This window comes from Gymnoscopelus microlampas, assembly GCF_963454915.1.
Source record: "Gymnoscopelus microlampas genome assembly, chromosome: 17".
NCBI lineage: Eukaryota > Metazoa > Chordata > Actinopteri > Myctophiformes > Myctophidae > Gymnoscopelus > Gymnoscopelus microlampas.
The window spans coordinates 3,492,648-3,517,464 of record NC_139954.1 but is presented as its reverse complement, the minus strand read 5'-3'; the positions used below and the strand labels follow the sequence as shown (position 1 = coordinate 3,517,464).

The window sequence follows — 24,817 nt, the reverse complement described above, 5'->3', positions numbered from 1 at the left end:
CCGTGTGAATTATTATGTGGCTGGGGGAGCCCAGCCGGTCCCTTGTCAACAGCTCCATCGCACGTGCTGTGTTTCGACATCTGATGAGTTCAACTCTGTGCTTTGGGAAGAGCTTTTTTGCATCAATGTATTTCCCATTTGAGTCAGTCAGGAGTACAATTTCTGGCTGGCGGTTTTCTGGAGGTGTAGCAGTGGGGGTGGGTTGGGGTGAGTCCTCTTCTTGAACGATCACTTGGGAGACTTGGTTTTGAGGCACAGATTGGTCAAGGGTATCTGCTATTTCTAACCCTCCCTGCTGATTGCTGGTTGGACTTGCTTCCCTTTCAAGCCTTTCTATCTCTCTCCTGGGTTGCCCAGTTTCCTTTTCTGTCATTCTCCTTAGCTGTTCTGTGTCTTTTCTCATACTTTCCCTAGTCTCTGCTATTTCCTTTTCCTGTCTTTCTCTTAGTTTTGCTAGCTCCTTTCCCATGTTTTCCTTTAGCTGTCTTATCTCCTTTCCCATATGTTCACGTAGCTGTACCAACTCCTGTCTGAGCTTCAACTCACTGTCTTGGAGCCTTTTCACCTGTACTTTAAGCCCACTCTCTTCCTGTTCCTTTGTGGCACTAACCCTGGGAGCTGTCTGTTCTTGCCTATACTCCAACAACTGTTGCTCCATCTGAATCTGTCTATATTCTAGGCGATGGAATTGTTCATCCAACCTGGTAAGCAGGTTTGGCTCTATGGTGTGACCTTTTGTGGTACTGATCTGTGGGGGTGGGGATGGACTCTCTACTGTGACTGGGTGTGGTGTTTTGTCTATGTCTCTAATATTGTCTGGAGTGCTCTTTTCCTGTGCCATCTCCCTGATTTTGGTGAAGTCATTCTCTATGGGTGTTCTATTCCCCTGGATTGTTACTCTTCCAGTGTTGAAAATGCTTACAGTGGTGTTTCCTTCCTCTGAGTGCATTTTAAGGCTACATCCCTGAGTCAGCGGTCCCTTTTCTATCTCTGTGTAGTGCTCTTGTGTGGCTTCAATCCATGCCTGAGGTCTATGTGTGAGAAAGATTAGGTTTGTTACAGCCTTCTTTGCGTCACAGTCTGCATAAAGTGTCTCTCTGTTATTTGTCAGGAGTTCATTCTTGTAAATATCCCTTTCTTTTTTGGACTTTAATGTGGTTGGATATTCAATTGGTATTGGTGTTGTGGGTGTGTGTGCTGTTAATGGGTCAGTTGCCATGGTTTCCTTTGTTCAGGCTCACACCTGGCTCGCCTAGCTTCACACCTATCTAGCTGGCCCCTGTCTAACACCCCTCCCCCGGTACGTTCCATTGTTACGCTACTGCTCCTACTTCTTCTGCTACTGCTACTAGTATATGTGTTTAAATGTTTTAAACTGTTCCCATGCAGTTTACTACGATTTATACAGTATTCTATTTTACTACAGTCTTGCAACAATCTTACTACACTACACTTACTACACTTCAATGTCTCTAGACTAGAGTTCTGCAATGAATCTCCAAACTGCAGGCGTACTTACTCAAGTTATTTGTGTCTTTTCTGGTAAAGAGCAGGTTTTAACTCCAAATGTTTTGTTGAGTGGTAAAGTTGTTTTATTCCTTGTTGTCCTTGTTGTCCTTGGTAGATACTTTTTGGTCTTTGTGAAAAGTGTTGAAAGTATTTCACAAAAGTCTTTAAAAAGTTTTCCAGGAATCCAAAGTTCAGGAGCTCAGGAGCATGCAACCTTCCACCTCGACAGTCAGAACACACACACACACACACACACACACACACACACACACACACACACACACACACACACACACACACACACACACACACACACACACACACACACACACACACACACACAAAAGGATTAGTAAGCATTAGCAACATAAAAGAAAAATCTACATATAAAACATGTGAATGTTTATGGGCTCACTGCTCATTGTGGCCTCTGATAGCATTGCTCTTAAGGTGGCTGGTTACATTGGGTCCCTCAAAAATAATGTACACTACTCCAACCTTAGGAACCTTGTATGGCTATGCGCCTCAGACTATGTACTCCAGAACTGGCCTCTTTGCACTGCTTCCCGAGAGATGCAACCCATTTTCTACTGTGGAAAAGGATAAATGTGGGTCCATCTATTAGCTGTACGTATGTGCGACACATCCGTGATATCTTTACATATCAACTTAATAATCACTCGCTCTATCTCAGTTATGTTCTTCTTTATCTAAACCATCAATTAGAGCATGACAAAGACGTGTGTTCCTGTGCGTCCTTGTGTCAGAACTTCATGCAGTGATGGATTAAGACTCAAGGAGGCCCTTGGGCCAATTATCTTTTAGGGCCCCCATGCCCAACCACACAATACACAGAACAGGCAGTCGGGTTGGGACGCAAACACAATATTCAAGTTGTAAAGCATGTGTGGGTTAAGAAATCACCTGTAGACATTTCATTGTACAGGATATACAGTCTGTTACAGCAGGGATTATAAAACATTCCTTATACCAGGACCCCATTTTATGGGGAGAATTGTTTGGTGACCCCACACTGGATTTATAGTACAATTTCAAAGTTGAAATAAAGCACACAAAAAAAAGGCATACATTGAATATATATTAGAAAATGCATTTACAGCTGTGATTCCTGTTGATTTTGTTTCTTATTATCAACAGTTGACCTAGTTGAAAAGATATGAAAAGTGTTTCTTAACACATTTGTAAAATGGAAGCTGAAGTGGGATGACTCTGTTATACTGTTATGATAAATGCAGTTTGTTTTTGAATCACTGAAGCCAGTTTGGGAGGCATATCTACATTCCTGTGCCTGGCTGGAGCGTTCCTACAGCCATTCCCATGGTTACCTCTGTCATATTCAGTGGTGTAAGAAGTACTCAGATCTCAGTCAAAATAACAATTTATTTGAACGTGTTCGATAAAACACCATAATTAAAATCACACAAACAAACACAAGAATTAGAATATCCATATACAATGAAAAAATAATATATAGAAACCTGGCAGGGAAGGTTCTCAAAATGCACATGTTTTCTAAGGAGTCTGACTACTTGAACTTGTAGGAATATTTGTCCTAATAATGTAAATTACACATTATGTAAAGATCAGATCCAAATATAGGGGAGTCTGAATTATAACATTCCTTTAATTGATTCTTTTTTTTTGTATATACATTTATATATATTTACATTTATTTTTTTACATTTTTGATATGAAATGTATGTATGTACTGTAGATACAAAGCTTCACAGTCAGTCAGCCCATTTCCCATAAATGGATCCTTGCAAAACAAAACAAGTTGAAAGTAAAGGTGTCTAGCATTTATGAGTTTGTTTTGTGTCAAGCTCCTCTTTGCACACTGTTGATTCTGCAATAAGACAGTAGATAACAGGGTTTTATATGATAATACAGGTCAATGTACAGTATGGAGCAATGTTTAAGATTCAAGGTTTGATTGTCACATGCACTTACAATACAGCAGTGGAATCCTACTACTGAGGGTCCTATTCAGGACCACTTGGAGCAAACCGCTAGTTTCGGAGTGCGGACTAGGCAAGAGGCGTTGCCCCGCAAAATTTGGTATTCTGTGGTACTCCCCCGCCCCGCAAAACACCTGCGCTCCCCGTTACATTATGCATAGGTGTGGTTTGGGCGTTACAAAGATAAAACCAATCACCGTGCTAGAAGCCATTGCCTTTAAGAGAAGACTGCGCTAGCCGTCATCCCCGTCATCCCCGATCCAATATATACTCTAGCCTATCTCCCCGTCTGCACTGTTGCCTGGTCTGATTATTATAAGCCACATTGGGCTTGTTTTCCTTCTTTTTTATTTTATTTATCCAAATACATTTTTATATTCATTTGTAGCCTATTGTGTTAACGATAAGCGTGTCATATTAGTCAGATCCGGAATAGTATTATGAAACTTAAAGCCATTTAAAATATTTATACTATTGGTACACACCGGCTGCTCCCAAATAATTAATTACATCATGTTGCCACAACGCTCCTACAGGCACCCATGGACCTCCAGCTGGTCGACCACAAGGCTGGGCGGTGATACACTGACATACAGTAGCACATGGGTATAATAAATGGGACAGTTTTAGGAAAGGTCTATATGTACTCACTTTGGCTGTTATTGTTCTATTTCCACCATTCTAATGGATTCCAGGGGTGTGTAAACAGGGGTGTGAAGTTGCTCCATAGTTTCCTCTGAAGTGACGCAGTAAAAGTTAACTTATACATCCATATTGTCCCCGTTATCTTTCATCATCCACCTTTGTTCATTAATCCCGAACAGAGCTACACTTTAAGTTTACATCAATCATAGCCTCTCAAACCCAGACACATTGCTGCGATCCGCGGTTTGGGTGGGTTCGGGTCAATCAAATATAATTATTAATTAATATCGGGTGAAATATTGCGCTAAATAAATTAATGACATCTAATAGCCTATATCTATCCATAAAATAGCTAAATCTCTGTGTGCTTGTGTCTGTGTGAGTGTGTAGAGCAGTGTGCGATGCGATGACAAAATGCATTGATTTAGCCTATGGAATGTCGGTGCGTCTTTTTTCTTTTTTTTTAAACCCGTGCTGCAGTGGTGGAAAAAGTACTCAAATTCTTTACTTAAGTAAAATTACCGATACTGCAATATAGAAATACTCTGTTACAAGTAAAAGTCCAGAATTCAAAATTGACTTGAGTAAAAGTACAAAAGTATTGGCATCAAAATGTACTTAAAGTATCAAAAGTAAAAGTATTTGAAAAATATTTGAAAATAGCAGATCTACAAGCTCTCAACGCGTCCACCCTTGAGAGCTTGTAGATCGGCTATATTTATCTGTGGAACCGAGTCAAACAAAATGGGGGGGGGCCCAGTTCAAATATGGTTATTTTGGGGGGTCGATGGCCTGAAAAGATTGAGAACCTTTAACAGTAAACATGAACGTAGCGTTTACGTGGGGAATATAATAATAATATAATATATATAATATATAATATAATATTCACCCGCAGCATGGGTTTAACGACACAGCAGCCAAAATGAAAATAGATGATCCGATCATCTTATAAAAAATATAAGTGCTTAAGATTTTAGCCCAAACCCAACGGGACCCGACCCGGGCCGGGTCGACGTTTTTTTTTATCCAAATAAATTCATACATTAATTCATTTGTAGCGTATTGTGGTCCCAATAAGCAACGGCTTTCCAAGACTATATGAAAGCCATTTAAAATAGTTATACTCTTACACAGCTGTTGCCAAATAATTAATCATCAGGGCAGAAGCGCAAAAGTAGGTCAAATCAATCAATCAGCCAGCTGTTTTCTGTCACTGCGCGGCACTCTTTAAAGTTTAAACCAACATGACATATAATGGATCTTCAGACAAATTGGACTATTTCTTCAAATGACAAGAGCAGGCAGCGGCAGTACGAGGTAACATTGGATGTCAATTCAATTCAATTCAATTTTATTATAGTGTCAAATCACAACAAGTTGTCTCAAGACACTTTACATGTAGAGAAGAGACCCACAATCCCACCCTGAACAAGCAATTTTTGCGACAGTGGCAACGAAAACTCTTTCCCATCAAACAAAGTAATCCGAACTGTTTTGTACTGCTTTTTGCTTGCTGAAAGCATGATTTTATTAAGACATGCAGACAGCAATATGGAAAAAACGAAAATATCTCAATTAAAAGTATATTTCGTATAATAACCGAATATCATTCTTAAAATGGTTATGGGGCAGTGTATATATTTATATAGCCCTATTTGCTCCAAGCTGTTTTTTAAATAAAATATAGACTTTTGGAATAGCGTGGAATGACTCCTGTTCTTAACGAATTACCAAGATTTAATGCAGCAATTAAGCTTCTTTAGAAAAATGACTGACGGGCTGGGCTGGGTCTAATTTGTCAATTATTTGTCAAGCCGGGCTAAAATATTTAGGGGGTATGAAAGCTCTAGTTAGCAGTTTGAAGTGCTCATGTGGCCTTATAGTTGCTTCTTTTTGTTTTCATAGATGCGGTTGCTTATTTCTCAACGCTGCATGGCAACAGGGCTCATGGTCAGACGCACAAAGCCATTGCAGTGTCTGTGTGCACTTGGCGGGTGGTTTGAGAAACGGGCGGGTGCTTTTAGAATCCACTATCCCCCCTCCCCAAGCCGTACCCATGTGTGGGTTGAGAATGGCAATGTGGGGGAGATAGCAACAACACGCCCACGGGCACACCTCCACGCGCAACTAACGGCGTCGGCATAATGGGGGACGGGGAGCGCAGGTGCTAGCAGGTGCTAGAATAACATATAGGGGGTGCGCAGCTCCAATTCTCCCTATTTAACGGTAGTAGGGGTGGGCATGTGGTCCTGAATAGGACCCTGAGTCTCCTGAACAGTGTGACAACTATAAAAACACATTTATGAGTTTGTTTTGTGTCAAGCTACTCTTTGCACACTGTTGACTCTGCAATAAGACAGTAGATAACAGGGCTTAATATGATAATGGTCTCTCATACAGGTCAATGTACAGCTTACATGTGCAACTGGCTGCCACCACCCGAAAATGGTATTGATCCCAGGCTACTATAGCATCGGTTAATATAGCATCATTGGATTTATATGTATCGCATATAAATCTATGTTCCCTGGGTTCTATGTTCCCTGCTTACAACCCTAACCCTAACACTAACACTTATGTCGGGATACTGTAATAACAGATATGACAACTATGGCTACTGTTGACACCAAGGTTATTATACTTTCATTAGTTGCTATTTTTATTTTGTTTTGATGTCCTGTTTCAGTTAATTGTAATGTGTTTGTAAAGCTAGTTTAGTTTTAATTAGTTTTTGTGTTTTAAAGCTGTGAGTGGTCAGTCTACTGCCTACAGTATCTGTGATCTCTTTCTAATCTGTAATATCTGTGATGTGTGTGTGTGTGTGTGTGTGTGTGTGTGTGTGTGTGTGTGTGTGTGTGTGTGTGTGTGTGTGTGTGTGTGTGTGTGAGAGAGAGAGAGAGAGAGAGAGAGAGAGAGAGAGAGAGAGAGAGAGAGAGAGAGAGAGAGAGGGGTGCAGCCACTGGTACCTTTTCTTGTAAATGCAGTGAGGCATTTACAAGAAATGGTTCCACCTCTTGTAAACGGCATATATTAGCCTGGAAACCAGACAAATCTGCCAGTGCAAAGAAACAAATGATTGGATTTCCCTGCCGCCAAAGTTGTGGGGCACCAATCAGGGCCCAGTATGCAAATATGGGGCGGGTTTATCACCAGAGGCATTTTTTATCTGCCCCTTCGAAATACAGGTTCCTCTCAGAGATTCCAGATTCCAGTGATATTAGTCTGGCCATGCCAGGCTAGACACACATAGATCTCGGGTTCTGGCTCCCCCTATTGAAGGAATCCCAGACTGTAAGCTATATAAGAAGTGTAGACCCACAGAGACGTGTCAGTGAGCTGGTCCTTGTTGATGAAGCTTCATAGTCTGTCCTATTCATTCAATTCAAGTCTTCATTAGCAGACTCAGGACAGAATCTAGAGGATTTAGACTTCCTCTGTCTCTCCAGACGTACATTAGGATTTCTACATTGAAGCAGGTAAGAGACCTGTCTTTTAGCGACATTTAGACGGTAAAGTGTGACTTATCTCTTCATTTGATGTCAGTAAAGCTGCTTAAAGTCATTTTCCAAAATAAAATTGAAATGTTGATTGAACTTGTGATTTATTTGCCTTTAATTCGACTAATTAGTCACTTAAAAGGTTGCTGATCAAGTTACTGTAACATGTGTCTCAATGAAACAAATTTTTTTTTGTACATTATAGTACATTGCTTGTGTGGAGAGGAATACAGATCAGTTGCCTATAATGGTCTGGGGAAACATGTAGAAATACAGTATCTGTATCCGCACTATGCGCCAATAAATTAACCTTCTGAAGTTGAATTTATTACCTGTGTGGTACATACAGTATTGCTATACTTTACCAATATGTACATTTTCACAAATGTTTTCTTAAAGAAATCACAATGAGATCACAGATCTGTAGATACTCTGGATGCATGGTACTCAGTTGAGCAACAGTTTACTTCTTTTCCTTCATACTAAAGATCAGGTCTGATATTGATTTGTTGGAATTAGTTAATCAATTATGGGATATTCATGGATCATGGACATGTTGGTCTTACATCATACAGGCTATGTATTTTTATTGAGGCATTTCCACAAGTCATGTAGTTCAGCACTGTATTTGTTCAGTGGCTGGAAATTAGCTCTCCATTTTGCAGAAGGAACGAGTGCATTTTCCGGCAACAGCTGTCGTGGCAGCTGCATGGCACCAAATTGGCTAATTTGCAGTTGCACAACATTGATTTGTTTAACATTTATAACGTCTTGTTTAAAAATAAATAAATAAATAGCCCCCCCAAGGCCCTGTGAAAAAAAGTCTATCCCTCACCATGTGCTAATCCTAATAATAATAAAATAATAAAATAGACTAAGAAGACTAGACTAAGAATTATTAAAATAACAAGCCAGGTTTTTAATTGTTTTTATTATTTTTGTGGTAATTTAAATCCAAGAATAAAAAGTACAAAATGGCATTAACAGTTCAAATACGATATTACATGCCCTCATGAGGAATAATATTTTCTGTATATTGGTGTATGCCTTCAGCAGCCACAGCTACGTATATAGGCTGCATAGTTTTACTGAGGTTAGGGTTAGGTTTAGGCATAGTTTTACTGAGGTTAGGGTTAGGTTTAGGCATGGTTTTACTGAGGTTAGGATTAGGTTTAGACATCATTTTACTGAGGTTAGGGTTAGGTTTAAGCTAGAGTTCTCAATTCCTGCCGGAGCCCGACCTCGCCCTACCCGACGGGTTCGGGCCGAAAATGTATGCTAATTGATCTGGCCGGGTCAGGCTCAGGCTGTCTAAAAAGAAAGAAATCTGTCTGATCTGTCTTTGTGTGTATTTATTAATTATGAACAGCAGGGCTGTCCATATGGCGCTGCGCTGACAGTGACTGCCGATGATGCCTCACCATACTAATCCTTGTAATAATAGACCGTAGACTGTACAATAACTAACATAATTTGTCAGGTTTTTCATTGTTTTTATTATTTTTGTGGTAAATTAAAATAAAAAGTACAAAACGTCAATAACAGTTCTAATACGATACTACATGTCATGCCCCCATGAGTATGCACTCATGAGGAAGAATATTTTCTGTATATTGGTGTATGCCTTCGGCAGCTACAGCATAGGTAGCATAGTTTTAATGAGGTTAAGGTTAGGGTTAGATTTAGGCATAGTTTTACTGAGGTTAGGGTTAGGGTTAGGTTTAGGCATAGCTTTACTGACCGGCAGCTTCCGGTGCCGGTGCCGGAGGGCAGCTGGCGGTCAGTAAAATGCCTAAACCTAACCCTAACCCTAACCTCAGTAAAACTATGCTGCCTAGGCAGCGGAGCTGCAGCTGTGTGAATGCCCATGAGGGCATGTAATATCGTATTTGCACTGTTATTGACATTTTTATCCTAAAAAAAAAACAATTACAAACCTGACTAATTATTTTTGTTATTACTACAATAATATTATATTACAAGGATTTGTACATGGTGAGGGAAAGACCTTGTAGGACTATGTCCGCTGTCCCTCACATTTTGTTTGACGTGGCCAGAGGGAACAGAGGATCTCATGGTGGTTACCATCACCATCAAACCCTGTTTAATCAATGTGAAAAGTAAACAGGTTCTTCCTTGCCCCTATATGGACAACATTTCCAAATACTTTTAGTTATAAGTCACACCTGCTCCTCCACTCCTCCTATTGACCTCTTTGACTTTGTTGTCCCATGACCACATTTACCGCGTTTCATGCAAATTCGATCATAATGTTTTAGAGTTATGCTACTAACATAAAAACAAACAGACAAATGGAATGAGGTAAAAATCCAAACCCTATCCAATTCTGTTAACAATAATAATTATTTATTGTTTGATTTTACTGAACATGCTTTTTCCATCTGAAGGTGTCCACTGCTGAAAACCAAGAGAACACAGAAGTTCCTGCTTTATGTCCAGAGAGTGATTCTGCACTACAAGGTCAGTCTCTAGTCCATGGGTCTTCAACAGGGGGTCTGGAACAAAAAACAATTGGCCTCATGTAGGAAGCAGGAAGCAAAACAGATTTTCTCTTATTTTGTTCTTAAATTGCATTTTTTCTTATTGGGTTCTCATCTGGGATTCAGCAAAGTTTTCTAATTTTTGCTTTTCTCTTACGTAAGAACACATTTTAAGAGTGGTCGAGAGCACTCTTACTGTCCAATGCTAGAAAACATAGTTGAGAAAAAAATGATAATGGCCGCGTTTCCCAAACGAATTTCAGCTCATGCGTAGCCTAGAAGCTGCGTAGAGAGCCTCCACGCAGCTGCGCAGTAGCAACCCCGCTGCGCACTATCTTCGTTAGTAGCAGCTGTGTGTGCCCAACGTGCCATCTAAACTGGCTTCAGGAGACACCATCGTCGTAGGTTCCGTTACGTCTGTGCTAAAACTACATTCGGGAGACAGCACGCACGTAAAGACCTCCTGGACGAAGCCTACGTAAAGCCTACGTAAACGACGTAGTGCTGTCCTACTACACAGCAGTTTAAACACCCTTTGCGAATATATACATACTGTATATATATATATATATACCCCCAAAAAATAGCAAAAATAAAGTCGGACCTTTATCTAAATTACCTTTATATTTATTGGACACTTACATTTTTTTAGGTACATTCTGTAATTTATTAAAATGAATTTTAAGGTGACATTTCAATGCTCTTAAATGAACACAGGCAACAATGGCCGCCGTTCAAAACATTTCAGAGGATAAAGGGGGCGTCTCCCTGCATGATTGACAGCTTTTAGCACCAATGGGGGGAATTTACTTTAGGAAAGTTTAGGAATATATATCTATCTATCTATATATCTATATATCTATATATCTATCTATATATATATATATATATCTTATATCTATATCTATATCTATATATATATATATAACTGCTGCGCTGGTTCTATGTGTAGCCCCCACAGTCAAATTAGCCAGAAGTCGCGTGCAATAGACCTGGCTATCGGGCAGGTTTATTGGCATGGCTGGTAACACGTCGGACTGGTGAGTGGGACCTTCGGGTTCGATCCCAGAATGTCCCATTTCCAAAGTCTACTATGCATAAAATCTTTTGAAAATAGCAGATCTACAAGCTTGTGACGCGTTGTGAGCTTGTAGATCTGCTATTTTCAAAAGATGTTTTAACCATTCATAAACATGGCGAGCGCAACAGCTGTCACTTCGTGAGAGGAACTGGGGACTTTCATCATAACGTTTCACTATAAAACTTCGAAATTAAGGAAACATGTTTAGCTCAGCATCATTTATATACCTTAGTTAACTTGGCATATGCTTAATATTTTTATTAGATGATCGGATCATCCGTGAGAGTACGATTTGTAAACTTCGGGTTCATGCATAGAGGACGAAGCACCGTAGCCGCTCGCCGTACCCAAAAGAACAGATCTGCAAGCTATCGACACGGCATGTCGCAGTGCGTTGACAGCTTGTATGTCTGTTTTTTTTGGGCACGTTACGCACCGGCGTAACATGCCCAAAATATTTACCAGCGTATATATATATAAATATATATATATAAATTGTGTGTGTGTGTGTGTGTGTGTGTGTGTGTGTGTGTGTGTGTGTGTGTGTGTGTGTGTGTGTGTGTGAGTTTGTGTGTGTGTGTGTGTGTGTGTGTGTGTGTGTGTGTGTGTGTGTGGGGTCGGTCTTTTCATAGATTTATTTCGCTACGATGGGTGTTACGAGCGCCCTGGCAAACTGCTGCGTACGGACAGCACTCATGGCTATGCCTCTCCCAGGAGTAGGCGGGGTGTAGGCTACGTGCATGCTGTTGCCCGAATGTAGTTTTACCACACACGTAGCCAGTTTAGATGGCACCACCTGCTACTAATGAGGGTAGAGCGTAGGTTTCGCCGAGTCCCAGCTGTGTAGGAGGCTCTTACGCAAGCTGCGTAGGCCACGCATGACCTGAAATCTACGTGCCTGCTATGGTACTGCACAGCCTGTGACGACACACGTTAGACCCGTCGTAGGACCTGCGCAGCATCTCTACGAAGCATCTCTACGAAGCATCTCTACGAAGCTCTTTGGGAAACGCGGCCGATGTGTGAATATCATTTAATAAAATGTATATGATGATATACTGTATTTGATTGGATTTTTACATTCATGGGATAAAAATACTACCGGTCGATTGATGCAAATTATAAAACCCTGGAGGATATTTCATACGTTCAGCCCCCTTTTAATCAAAATGATGTGCCCTCTATTAAAGCCTGATTTAAACTTCGGCGCACGATGTTGTTGAGCAGTGAAAATTGCCAATCCTTGAGCTCAGTTGCAGATGTGAGGTGCGGGGAGCTTGTAGATCGGCAGTTTTCGCCATGCGACACAGTTGTACAGTGGAGCATAATTTTTACTTAAAAAAGCACTTACAGCCTCACAAATGTTAATATTTTGCCATTGCTGGGTTTTTGATATCCCTAGTGTCAATAAATACTATGGAAGAAATCATCAATTTAAAATTCAACTTCATCACATAAAACAAGTAGAGTGGGTGAAATTATCCACATTTTGATAAGATTTCTTCATTGAATTACATTGCATGGTGAAAGAGCGTTCAAAGTGTTTTTAGCACATAAACGACAATTCTGACGATATATAACATCATAAAACACAGTAAGCCATTTAAAAAAAAAGAAAAATGACATATAAACGATAATCAACTTTTGCTTTTGGTACTTTAAGTATAGTTTTGATTCAATACTTTTGTACAAATTTGAATACAGCACTTTTACCTGTAATACTTTGTGGTATTGGTACTTTTAGTAAAAACAGCTACTCCTGTACAAGGACTTCTTCTACCACTGGCTGGAGACCAAAGTAAAATAAGAAATGGTCAAGTAAAAACTTTAACCGAAGACAGTGCAGAACAATGCAATATGCATGAACTGTTATACATAACAGTATAGATTAAGAATAAAAGATGAAAGGGGAAAGACTGATTATGAGCATATAAACATAATGAGTATACATATATGCAGAGCAAGTTTCAGGGATAATCTCACTAAACGCTGAACTGATCAACACCACATTTCTTGTACATGCTGCCAGTAAGCCAAGGAAATAAATCCTTGAATATACTATTTTAACTAATATATATTTTTTTTACTGTTATGCTAGTTCATGGAGTAAGGATTGGGCTGAACCTTTGCCCATAAATGGAGATAAATTAGATCAAAGTACTGACATCAAAGTATTGATGTCAAAGCACTGGATAAGCATAAAAATGTTACTGTCCACCACTGTCAAAGCGTGAATAGAAGGTGTTACAAACCCCTCCACCCCTCCACCTGTCTCCTTGTGTAAAATGGCTTTCAGTACATTGTTTGGAGCTGTGGTAATTTGTAACTTTTTCCCCCTGTATTCTGACTTTGCAGTATTGGTGTCATTCTGGGGCTCATCCTTACTCTCCAGAATCCAAACATTCCAAGATGTAAGCTCCAGTCCGTGCTTTAGCTCATAAAGGTAAACCATTAAGGCTCATAAAGGCTATCTTCTTGTTAGAGAATGTACATTATGGTAGGGCTGGGCGATATGACTATCACCAATATCACCATTATTTCAAACTTAAAAAAACGTTACCATTAAAGTGATTTAAATGTGCTATTATTGAGCAGTGTAAATATAGAGCTGTTATCCTACGTATTATTATTTATTTATTCCGTCCGTTTTTTGGCACCAAACTATTCCTTCATACTTTAAGCAAGAAACTCCATTCCAACTCTAAAACCTTCGGTTGCTTAGGTCTTGCACGCTACCATTTGTATGTGTTGATATATTTTGTACTTTTTTAGATATTTAAACTTCACAAATGAAATAAAATACATAATAATAACAAATCCCCTTAGCTTGAATGGGAAATGCTAGTGGAGCCAGATGAAATCATAGGAATTTTTACAAATGTTCGTAAACTCACTAGGCCCACTATAGATATATTCTATGAATCAAAATGTTATATGGTCTACTTTTTGCGTTATGACCACTTGAACAAATCCATGTTCCTCTACCAAGTTCTACACTAATCAGATACCACTAATCAACTACACCTGCCACTTTTCCAAGTGTAAAAGTAGGTAAATCTCTTAATAGTCCAGGCAAACTAGCGTTTCACAACAAAGTCATTGTAACAGAGTTCTTTTCACCATACATCATTTCTATGAGGCGTCCAGAACAACATACTAAAAGTTCTAGGAAATCCTAGTTGCGGAAATATGTTTAATTGGCATCAATCCAAAATGGCCACCGATTTTGGTCAAAAAGCCAAAATGATGGGAGTCAAATTTTCATTCATCTGAGATTTTATTAATTGACTTCCAAATGAATTTTTAGTATGTTGTTCTGGACATGTGAAAATAACTGTGTGTCTGTTATATTGGTTGAAAAATGGCGATTTTTTTTTTTTTTTAATTATTTTATCTGAATTCCCCACCTCAAAATGTATTTGGAAGTCAATTGAAATCTCAGACAAATGAAAATTGGACTCAAAACAATTTATATGGCTTTTTGACAATAATTAGCGGCCATTTTGTATTGATGTCAATTAGACATATTTCTGCAACTAGGATTTCTTAGGACTTTTAGTATGTTATTCTGGTGACTTAACAGAAATGGTCTGTGAAGAAAAAACATTATATTACAATTACTTAGATTTTGAGTTCCAAAATGAACTAGTTCGCCTGGACTATAAAAGCACAGTACACTCAAAAGGTATTTCTAATTAATGTTTTACCATAGAAACCAACTCAGAGTGAGAAGCCAACAACGGTAACATATTATAATGAGCATTCGTGAGGACCAATTATATGAAGAGTATCTTCATATAATTGGTCCTCACGAATGCTCATTATAATATGTTACCGTTGTTGGCTTCTCACTCTGAGTTGGTTTGAACATCGGTGAAGTGGTCCTTTAACACTAACAATACTCAACACTACAAACATTCTTAGCTACAAACTGGCTTCCAACAGGACAAGCCCACACTGTTTCTTCAGGAACAGTATTTTATGGTTACTAAATTATTATTATTATTATTATTATTATTATTATTACTATTATTACAATTATTATTATTATTTATTACTTCTACTACTACTACTACTACTACTACTACTACTACTACTACTACTACTACTACTACTATTAAATTAAAAAGCCACTAGAATTAATTAACAAATAGATGTGCATTTTCTTCATTGCAGTGTGAGCCATGTCAACTATAGAGCTGGCAGCTCTTGGTCGACCCTTCAGTCTGGGCATGCTGTATGACTGTCGACAAGACTTACTAGTCCCAGGTAAATTGTAATAATAATCTATGACTGTTTTACATGTTTACATAAATGGAAATCTATTTTTGCAAATATGAGTTTACACAAACTATGTTGTGTATAACGTACTGTATATAATGCATGTGGTTGTATGTATGGGGGCTCCTCCCTGTGAGAAATGAACATCCAAACCTAACAGTCCTGTGTTCTGCCTAGTGCTCTCTATCAAATCAGAACTACAGTTTTACCGTTCGCTCTAAGCACTATAACAATAACGATAACTGACTACAGTATATCATTCATCATTGTCTTTATGATGTTGACTCTGCCCTCCACTTGAATTAGAACCATTTATAAAACTATGTCTTTATAGTTATCGTTATAGTGCTTTGTGCGAACAACCCTTATCTCTTTCCACAGCGACATATTATGTATGGGGAATGACCCCACCTCGCATGTGACATGGATAATAATTGTTTAAGACACACCAGTAGTACTGACCCGCACAGGTAAATAAGGCACAGGTGTGTGATCATTATGATTTTCCTGAGCAGTCCAAGACATAGCAGTGTAGGGTAAAGTGTTGTTTGAGAGAAAAATACTAACACTAATATGGCTACTTAAACCACAGCATTGTGCGGAAGAGAGGTAGTGTTTGAGAATGAGTGCTGTCGTGGCTTTGAAGGTTAAAAGAGTGCAAATTCCTTGGTGGAATCCGGGAGGCATGCGTGTGGAATCCGGCGCAGTCATCCAGTCATACTTGCATATTGCGTGGGCAATATAAGAGTCAGGTTTTCTTCTTTCTTTTACTTTTATTTTATATTTTTTTCCCATAAGAATTTACAACTGATTTACAACTGATGTGGCGACGCCCCCTCCCCATATACTTTGCGTGTGTCTTAAATAATTATCCATGTCATATGGTAGGTGGGCTCAATCCCCATACATTATGTACTATGTAGCTGTGGAGAGATGGTCTCTTCATTCAAAGATCAACGGATCAATGGTTTATATAATAAATAAAGCGTGGAACAAGTGGAAAATAAGTTCAAGTAAGAATACATTACACAGCAAGGATAATGTAAAATGTAGAACAAGGGAAAAGAAGATCAAGTGTAAAATAAGGTTAGAATAAGTACTGTAAGAAAAATAAATAAAAAATATTTATATTGATCGTTCCATTGCAGGGCTTACGTTGTGGGATAATGAAGATCTGGAAAATAATGCAAAAATCAGACCCCAGACCAGCACTGAATTTGAAATTGTTGCATCTGAATCAATTGAGGACAAAACTTCAGCACTGAATGTTGATGCATCCTTGAAAGCAAGTTTCTTGGGTGGACTGGTAAAAGTTGATGGTTCTGCCAAATATCTCAATGATTCTAAGACTTCACACAATCAGGCCAGAGTAACATTAAAATATAAAGCTACCACAAAGTTCCAACAACTGTCAATGAATCATCTTGGAAGAGGCAATGTGAAACATCCAGATGTCTTTGATTCAGGCACAGCAACACATGTGGTGACAGGTATCCTTTATGGGGCACAAGCTTTCTTTGTATTTGACCGTGACATTTCTGATGTAAAGACTCGTCAAGAAATTGAAGGGAACCTGAAGGCAGTAATTAATAAGATTCCCACGGTCACAATAGATGGTCTGGGTTCTGTAAAGATGGAAGACACAGACATTGCTAAAGTAGAGAAATTCACATGCAAATTCCATGGGGACTTTTCACTGCTGAAAAATCCAGTGTCTTTTAACGATGCAATACAACTCTACCAAAGCCTGCCAGAGTTGTTAGGTGCAAATGGAGAGAACGCTGTACCACTGAAGGTCTGGCTAATGCCTTTGAAGGATTTAGACTCTTCTGCTGCTCAGCTTGTCCGTCAGATAAGCATTGGATTGGTAAGGGAAGCTCAAAGTGTCCTGGAGTACTTCAGTGAACTGGAATTGAGGTGCAACGATGCACTAAAAAGCCCAGTCACACACCAGTTCCCGCAGATCGGCGAAAAGCTGAAAACCTTTAAAGATCAGTGTAACCAGTACAAGCTGGAGTTTCAGAACAAATTGGCCATTAAACTTCCTTTAATCAGAGGAGGTGGGGAAGAGGAGAGTGTGCTTGCAGAGTTCCTAAAAACAAGACAATCTTCTCCTTTCAACAGCAAAGACCTGACTGAGTGGATGGACTGCAAAGAGAGGGAAATAAACCTCACAAGCTCCCTCACTAAGATGATGAAAAATGCAAAGATTGTCTCTTCGAATGAATTTCAAACAATATTGCTAAATTCAGATGCTGTATGCTTTGCTTTCACATCACTGCAAACTTCTGAACCATATCTGTCAGCTTTAACAAGCTACATAAGAGAAACAGCCAAACTAGTGAGCGCTCAAGAAACTGCAATGCATAGCCATCATTTAGGAGAGGAAAAATGGTACACTTCGGAAATATCAGAAGTGAGAAAGAAAGCAAAGCTTTTCAATGATTTTTCCGAGGCTAACAAAGACAACAAGAATGTCCAGTTCCTCATAACATCTACCACGAATGAAAGTCAAAGGGGAGCAAGTGTCTACCTTTATGAAGATGGGGTGTTGGCCAATGATAATTTCCAACCACCTTCAAAGCCTGAGAAATTAACAGCAAGTGACACAACCCACAACAGTGTGACACTCAAGCTGTACCCACCACTATTTGGGGCGGAAGATGTCAGCCAATACTCTATTGAGTACTGTGTCACTGGACATGGCTGGCACCAACACACAGCATCCAAAGCTGATGAAGTCAAAATGCTCAATTTGTCTCCTAACACCGAATACATGTTCAGATACCGAGCAGTGTGTCCAGTTGGCAAAGGGCCAGCCAGTGAAGTCAGTGAGTCCATGACAACTTTACCCACAAGTCCACCTGGACAACCTCGAGTTTCACCATACTCACATGGACTATCAGTTACATGGCAGAAACCCACTGAGATTGGGGATGGGGTGACTGTGGAGAGATACAGTGTAGAGTACGCAAAAGTATCCACTGAACAACTCCAATGGAATAAAGTGACATCAAAAACTGAAAAGGCCAACATTTCTGGGCTTGAGCCAATAACAGAATATGCAGTTCGAGTCAGCTGTGAATGCGGTGTAGCTGGCAGAAGCCAGGAAAGCAGTACAGTCACTGTTCAGACAACAGGTGACTTGAAGTCATTTCTGAGAGACCTGGGGTTGGAGCATCACTACAAAGAGAAGCTATCCTTGAACACAATACTCCAGATTGATAAGAGGACCATTACAGATGAACCTACTTGTCATAAAGATTGTGCATGGCATTTTCTGAAGAAGTTAATGATGGTTAACGTAACAGCAAGGAACGTGAATTGTGAACCAGTAGGTGAGCCAAACAGTGATGCTGCCTTTGACACAAATTTAGAGCTTGAAAATCTGCTCAACAGTCAGGGCTCAGATATGATTCACCCCTTAGACATTGTCACTGCTCTTTTTCTGTGCTCCAATGGTTTGCTACAGCAGGAAATAGCGTTGAAAATGTCCATGTGTCAGTTTTCAATACCTCTGCTGCTTCCTAATTGTGAAACAGGTCAGTGTCAGTTCCTGCTTTGGGCAATGAGAGACATTATCAAGAGGTTCAGACCTCATTCACTTTCAGATCCGAAAGGCTTTGTTGAAGACAGAATTGTACTCACCGAACTTCCAATGGTGTCTTTTGTAAGACTGGGTGAATGCTCCTTGTCCAAGTCAAAGATTCTCAATAATCTACTGAGTAATCCCCATCAGTATCATGAAACATTTGTTCACCGAGACATGGAAGGTGGTGATCGTCCAAGGACAATATCTGATGGATTGGTTGAAATTAGTTGGTATCTTCCGTGTGGAAATACTAACATTGATATTTTTGGTGAGCCAGTAGCCATAGCTAACCTCCGGGGGGACATCGAATCCTTTGAAAAACAATATGGATTTCTTTGCCAGACATCTGCAGCAGTTTTTGTGTTCTTTGACAATTTAGACTCTCAGTACAAACTAATGAGCAGCCAAAACAACAAAGCACAACTGTTCTTGGTTGTTAACACCCAGAGCAAAGGTTTCAGTCTTGATGCCCTTAGAAAGGTGAAATCAGAGTTTAACCTGAACATCAACAACATCATTTTAAAGAACAAACAGAATGATGCAAACTTTGTCAGAAGCCTGAGACAAAAAGTCAGTGATGTGGTCAACAGCTCAAAGATGAGGATGAAGATGGAGAACATGACGGCTGTCACCAATGAACTTGAAATTGACGTTGATGAAGAGGACTCCCTAGAGTGTCAGAATGCCAAGAGAAATGCAGATGCCATCACTTCAGACATACAAGACATTCTTAAGTACAAGGAAGTTCAGCTTCCCCTGCAAGGACAGATATTGAAAGAATTAGCTTGTTTAGAGAAGGAGGAATTCAGGCTTAAGAATGCTGGCAAGAAAAACATTGAAAATTACAAAGCTGAACTTCTACTTAAGAAAATAAAACTTAGAGAACAACAAAACCATCATGGCGAGTCAGAGGCCATGGCCTGCTTCATAAGTGCATTAAGTGCATCAAGCCCAAAGATAGAGAGGGCGTATTTTTTGAAGTGGATGCAAATGAACCTTGATAACTTGTCCCGAAAAAAACTCTCCAGTCTCCGTGAACAGTTTAAAGAGAAATGTCGGAGTTCTGAAAGCAAAGATGACGTTAAAGAGCTTGATAGACAAATTTCCAACAGTTCACTGGGGATTGAACACTTCTTGCGTGAAATGGGTCAGCTATATGAGTCTGCAGTGTCCCTTCCAGGAAATCCTATATCACGGCAACAGTTACGGAATCTTCCCAAATTGTGTGCAGAATTGCTTCTTGAAGGATTTCCCATGGAGTTGGTGGACGGTGATGCATCCATCATTCCTCTTATGTGGGTGACAGATGTTCTCACTCAATTAAGTGCCTTGGTAGAGCCGAAGAACAAGCTCCTGGTCGTAACAGTTCTTGGAGTTCAGAGTACAGGAAAGTCCACGCTCCTTAACACCATGTTTGGGGTTCAGTTTGCAGTCAGCAGCGGTCGATGCACTCGAGGTGCTTTTATGTTGCTCGTCAGAGTAGAAGAAGACTACAAGAGTGTTCTGAACTGTGACTTTGTGCTAATCATTGACACCGAGGGTCTGAAGTCACCAGAACTTGCACAATTGGACAATAGCTATGAGCATGACAATGAGCTTGCGACACTTGTTGTAGGGCTAAGTGATGTCACTATAATCAACATTGCGATGGAGAATATGTCAGAGATGAAAGACGTCCTGCAAATTGTCGTCCACGCTTTCCTCAGGATGAGCAAAGTGGGGAAATCACCCAACTGTCAGTTTGTTCATCAGAATGTGTCAGATGTAGCAGCCCCTGACAGTAACCTACGGGACAGGAATCTACTGTTGCAACAATTGAATGAGATGACTCAAGCTGCTGCCAGAATGGAGATAAAGGAGGACAAGAACTTCACAGATGTGATGAAATACAATCCAGACACTGGTAGCTGGTACATCCCTGGACTCTGGCATGGGAGCCCACCAATGGCACCAGTAAATGCAGGGTACAGTGAGGCTGTTTATGAGTTCAAGAAGAACATAATACAAATTCTGGGAAGCAGCACGGCATCTGCTAATGAAGTACTGGACTTTTTGGTATGGATAAAAAGTCTGTGGAACGCTGTACAACATGAGAACTTTATCTTCAGTTTCCGAAACAGCCTTGTGGCCGACGCCTACATGAAGCTGTGCAAAGAATTCAGCGAATTGGAATGGAACTTCAAAAAACACATGTACACATGGGTTACACATGCTGAAACAACAATCTCAAACTTTGGAATTGTGGAATCTAACATACCAAACCTGAAAGAGTTACTGAATCATTTGAACCTTGAAGCCCTCAAAGTGCTGTCTACATGGGAGAACAAACTCATTCAGCGTCTGACTGAATATTTTGATCAAAAAGAAGGACACGTCTATCTTGTTGAGGGATATAGAGAGGACTTCTCAAAAAGTGCAAAACATCTTCAAATAGAAATTCAGAACTCTGTACGCAATCAATTGGAAGCTGCTGTTGCAATCAGAAAAGGGATGATAAGTGTTGATGGAGTGAAGAAGACCTTTGCAAAGAAATTAGAGGATAAGGTGCTTAAGTTAATTGAGGAATGTCGTAAGAGTGACGAAAAGAGAGATATAATTTCATCTTCACTGGACGAACAATTTGATGAGCTGTGGGAACAAACTGTTCTTGAATTACAATTAACGCAGCTACCAGACATTGACATCTACGGACAAGTCGAACTTCAGCTGAGGTTGAATTTAACGGCAAAGGGTAGTCATACTTCTGAATTACTGGCACAAAGAACCCTACAAGAATGTGGAAACGAGGACTTCAAAGTGAAACCTGAAGGATTCTTCAAACGCAACTTAAAACGATTATTTTGCCATGAAGATGCACAAAGTCTAGCTGAAAGGATTATAAAGGAGTGCATACAGTGTGTGACTGATAAAGTGGACAAGAAAACCAATTACCATGACACTTACATCACAGAGATCCTTCACAAGATTGATGACATGTTGAGTCACAATGGTTCTACAGCTACTGAGTTTGACGTTCACTTAAAACTACACATTTGTGGAATTGCAGCTCGAGAGTTTCAGAAGATGCACAAAGACTTCAGACAAAATAATGACCCGAAGGTTTGTCTAAATCGACAGAAAGGCAAACACTGTTCTGCTTTTAAAGATTTGTTCAATGAACGAGACCAGTGTCAACAAAAAGCAGATGATTTCACAAACCTCTGCCTGAGACCTGCAGTGCGAGACTATGTCACCAGTTCCTTAGGTCCAGAAATTGTTGATGCAATGATGGCAGGCAAAAATTCTGCTCAATTTGGCACACGAACATTCTTCCAGTACTCACTTTTGAACCATTTGCTGTCAAATGACAGTTTTGAGACCTATGTGAGCTACATTGACTCATATCAAAATGTTGTTCAAGGCTGGATACTTGACAGAATTGTGGAACAATTCTCAAGTGGGCATGAGATGTCTGAATTGGAAAAACAACATATAGAAAAAAACATCAAGTACATAACCAGCGCTATCACAAATGCCCAAAAGGAGAACATCACTGTTGAGACATTTGTCCAAAATATTTGTAATGGAATTGGTGATAAACTGACCATTCCAAAGGATGCTCTGGAGACTGTCTTGATCATGAACAACTCAAACCAGAAGGATTTTGCTCATTGGCTTTCAGTGTCTGTGAAAGAAATGGGACAGACGCTTAGGGAGACCTTCAAAGAAAGTGACCTGCAAACAAAACTTAATCAACCTTGTGTAAAACCCCAGAACGAGCTGTTCAATAGAATCTTTGGATGTGGGGAACAGTGTCCATTCTGCAAAGTTCCTTGTGAGGCAGGAGGCAATGGACACACGGAACACTTTGCCCAAATTCATAGACCAAATGGTCTTGGTAATTGTAAGATGGAAATATCAAAGGAACTTGTTACTGACATATGCTCTTCTTTAGTGAACAGTGAGATGAAATTCAGTTGTTCTGACACAAAAGCTAAGTTTCACCCTTATAAAAAATACAGGGACATTTACCCCAACTGGAAAATTCAACCAGACCAAAGCATTGTGGCATCAGACTACTGGAAATATGTGATGGTAAAATTCAACAATGAATTTGCCAAGAAATACGATGCAAAACCTGCTGATATCCCTCCAGCTTGGATGAAGATTGACAAAAATCAGGCACAGAAAAGCCTCGATGAGTCCTTTAACATCAAATGAGTCTCTACTGTGTTAAACCACAGAGTTCTTTGCTGCCATTGACTGCATCAATCATTAATACTATTTCCTACAATGTGTCAAGACATCAAAACAATTAAGACAAAACATTGGATGTTATTTCTATAGCATCTCCCAGAAGAGTAGATCGTTCACAGCAATGGCTTCTAAGATAATTTCAAATAAGTGATCATGATCAGACTCAGATATTAAGACAGATATTGAGTTTGAAGTTCACTTAAAACAACACATTTGTGGAGTGTCAGCTCGAGAGTTTCAGAAAACATACAATGACTTCACAAAAAATAATGACCTGCAGGTTTGACTAAATCAACTGAAAGACTAGCACTGTTCTGCTTTTAAAGATTTGTTCTATGAATGTAACCAGTGTCAGCAAAAAAATGACAATTTCACAAACTCTGCCTGAGACCTGCAGTGGAAGAGTATGTCACCAGTTCTTTGGGTCCAGACAGCAATGCTAACAGGCAGAAATGCTGATATATTTAGCACACAAACATTCTTCCAGTACTCACTTTTGAACTACTTGCTGTCACAGGACAGTTTTGAGACCTATATGAGCTACATTAACTCATATGAAGATTTAGTTCAAGGCTGGATATTTGACCAAATTGTGGAACAATTCTCAATTGGGCATGAGATGTCTGAATTGGACGAACTACATAGAAGCAAACATCAAATATATAACTAGCGCTATCACAAATGCCTAAAAGGAGAACATCACTGTGGAGACATTTGACGCCCCCCCCCCCCCCCATCAAGCAGCAGTGCTCCATAACATTTCGGAACATGAAATCTATCCAGCCCTCGTCTCTCTCCACCTTACTGACTGAGCTCTTCCCCATAAAGACTCAATCTATCTCCTACACCCACTCCGCCCCTGGTACACTGACCACCTCCGTCACCTCAAAGCCAAGAGCCGGCAGCTTGAACGGCTTGCAAAAAAATCAGGTCTTACTATTCACTCAGATATCTTCAAATCACACTAATAGCAATACAGAGATGCCCTCAACAACAAACACTCCTCCCACTACTCCTCTGTCATCCAACCTGTGAGCAACAATCCCAAGACACTCTTCTCAACCATAAGCAAACTTCTCAAACCCATGGACAGTTGGACACCACCACCACTTCATTCACCACCAGCAAATGCAAATACAAGTTTTTCAATAAAAAATCTACACCATCCACTCTGAACTGGCCACCTCCTCTCCTACCACACCCTCTGTCCCTGTCCCGAACATGCCACAGCTCTACTCTCCAACCACCCACTCACCTTCTTCCCTGAAATCACCACATCTGACCTCACCTCCATAACTTCATGCATGAAAGCCTCTACTCCACCTGCATCCTCGATCCAATCCCATCCACCCTACATATAGCCTGCCTCCCCTCACTCTCGTCACCACTCATCACCAATGTAATAAACCCCTCCCTGTAAACTGGCTTTGTCCCTCCTGCCCTCAACCTGGTTGCCATCACCCCCATTCTGAAGAAATCTGGGCTAGACCTTA

The 24,817-nt window shown here is 40.0% G+C and overlaps 1 protein-coding gene across 4 annotated transcripts; it reads left to right on the top strand.

The window, feature by feature from the left end:
* The first annotated feature begins 7,480 nt into the window (after positions 1-7,480).
* On the top strand, positions 7,481-24,035 carry LOC311064835 (interferon-induced very large GTPase 1). 4 transcript variants are annotated; one of them, XM_084084799.1, is made up of 4 exons: positions 7,481-7,612; positions 13,571-13,658; positions 15,392-15,484; positions 16,645-24,035. In XM_084084799.1, exons 3-4 carry the CDS (start codon positions 15,400-15,402, stop codon positions 23,286-23,288), a joined length of 6,729 nt encoding a protein of 2,242 aa, XP_083940925.1. In that variant the 5' UTR covers positions 7,481-7,612; positions 13,571-13,658; positions 15,392-15,399; the 3' UTR covers positions 23,289-24,035. The 4 variants fall into 4 exon arrangements, with proteins under 4 accessions (XP_083940925.1, XP_083940927.1, XP_083940924.1 ...); XM_084084798.1 differs by lacking the exon at positions 7,481-7,612 and adding an exon at positions 10,040-10,114; XM_084084800.1 differs by lacking the exon at positions 7,481-7,612 and adding an exon at positions 10,086-10,114 and having other exon boundaries at positions 13,571-13,626.
* The last annotated feature ends 782 nt before the right edge of the window (positions 24,036-24,817 follow it).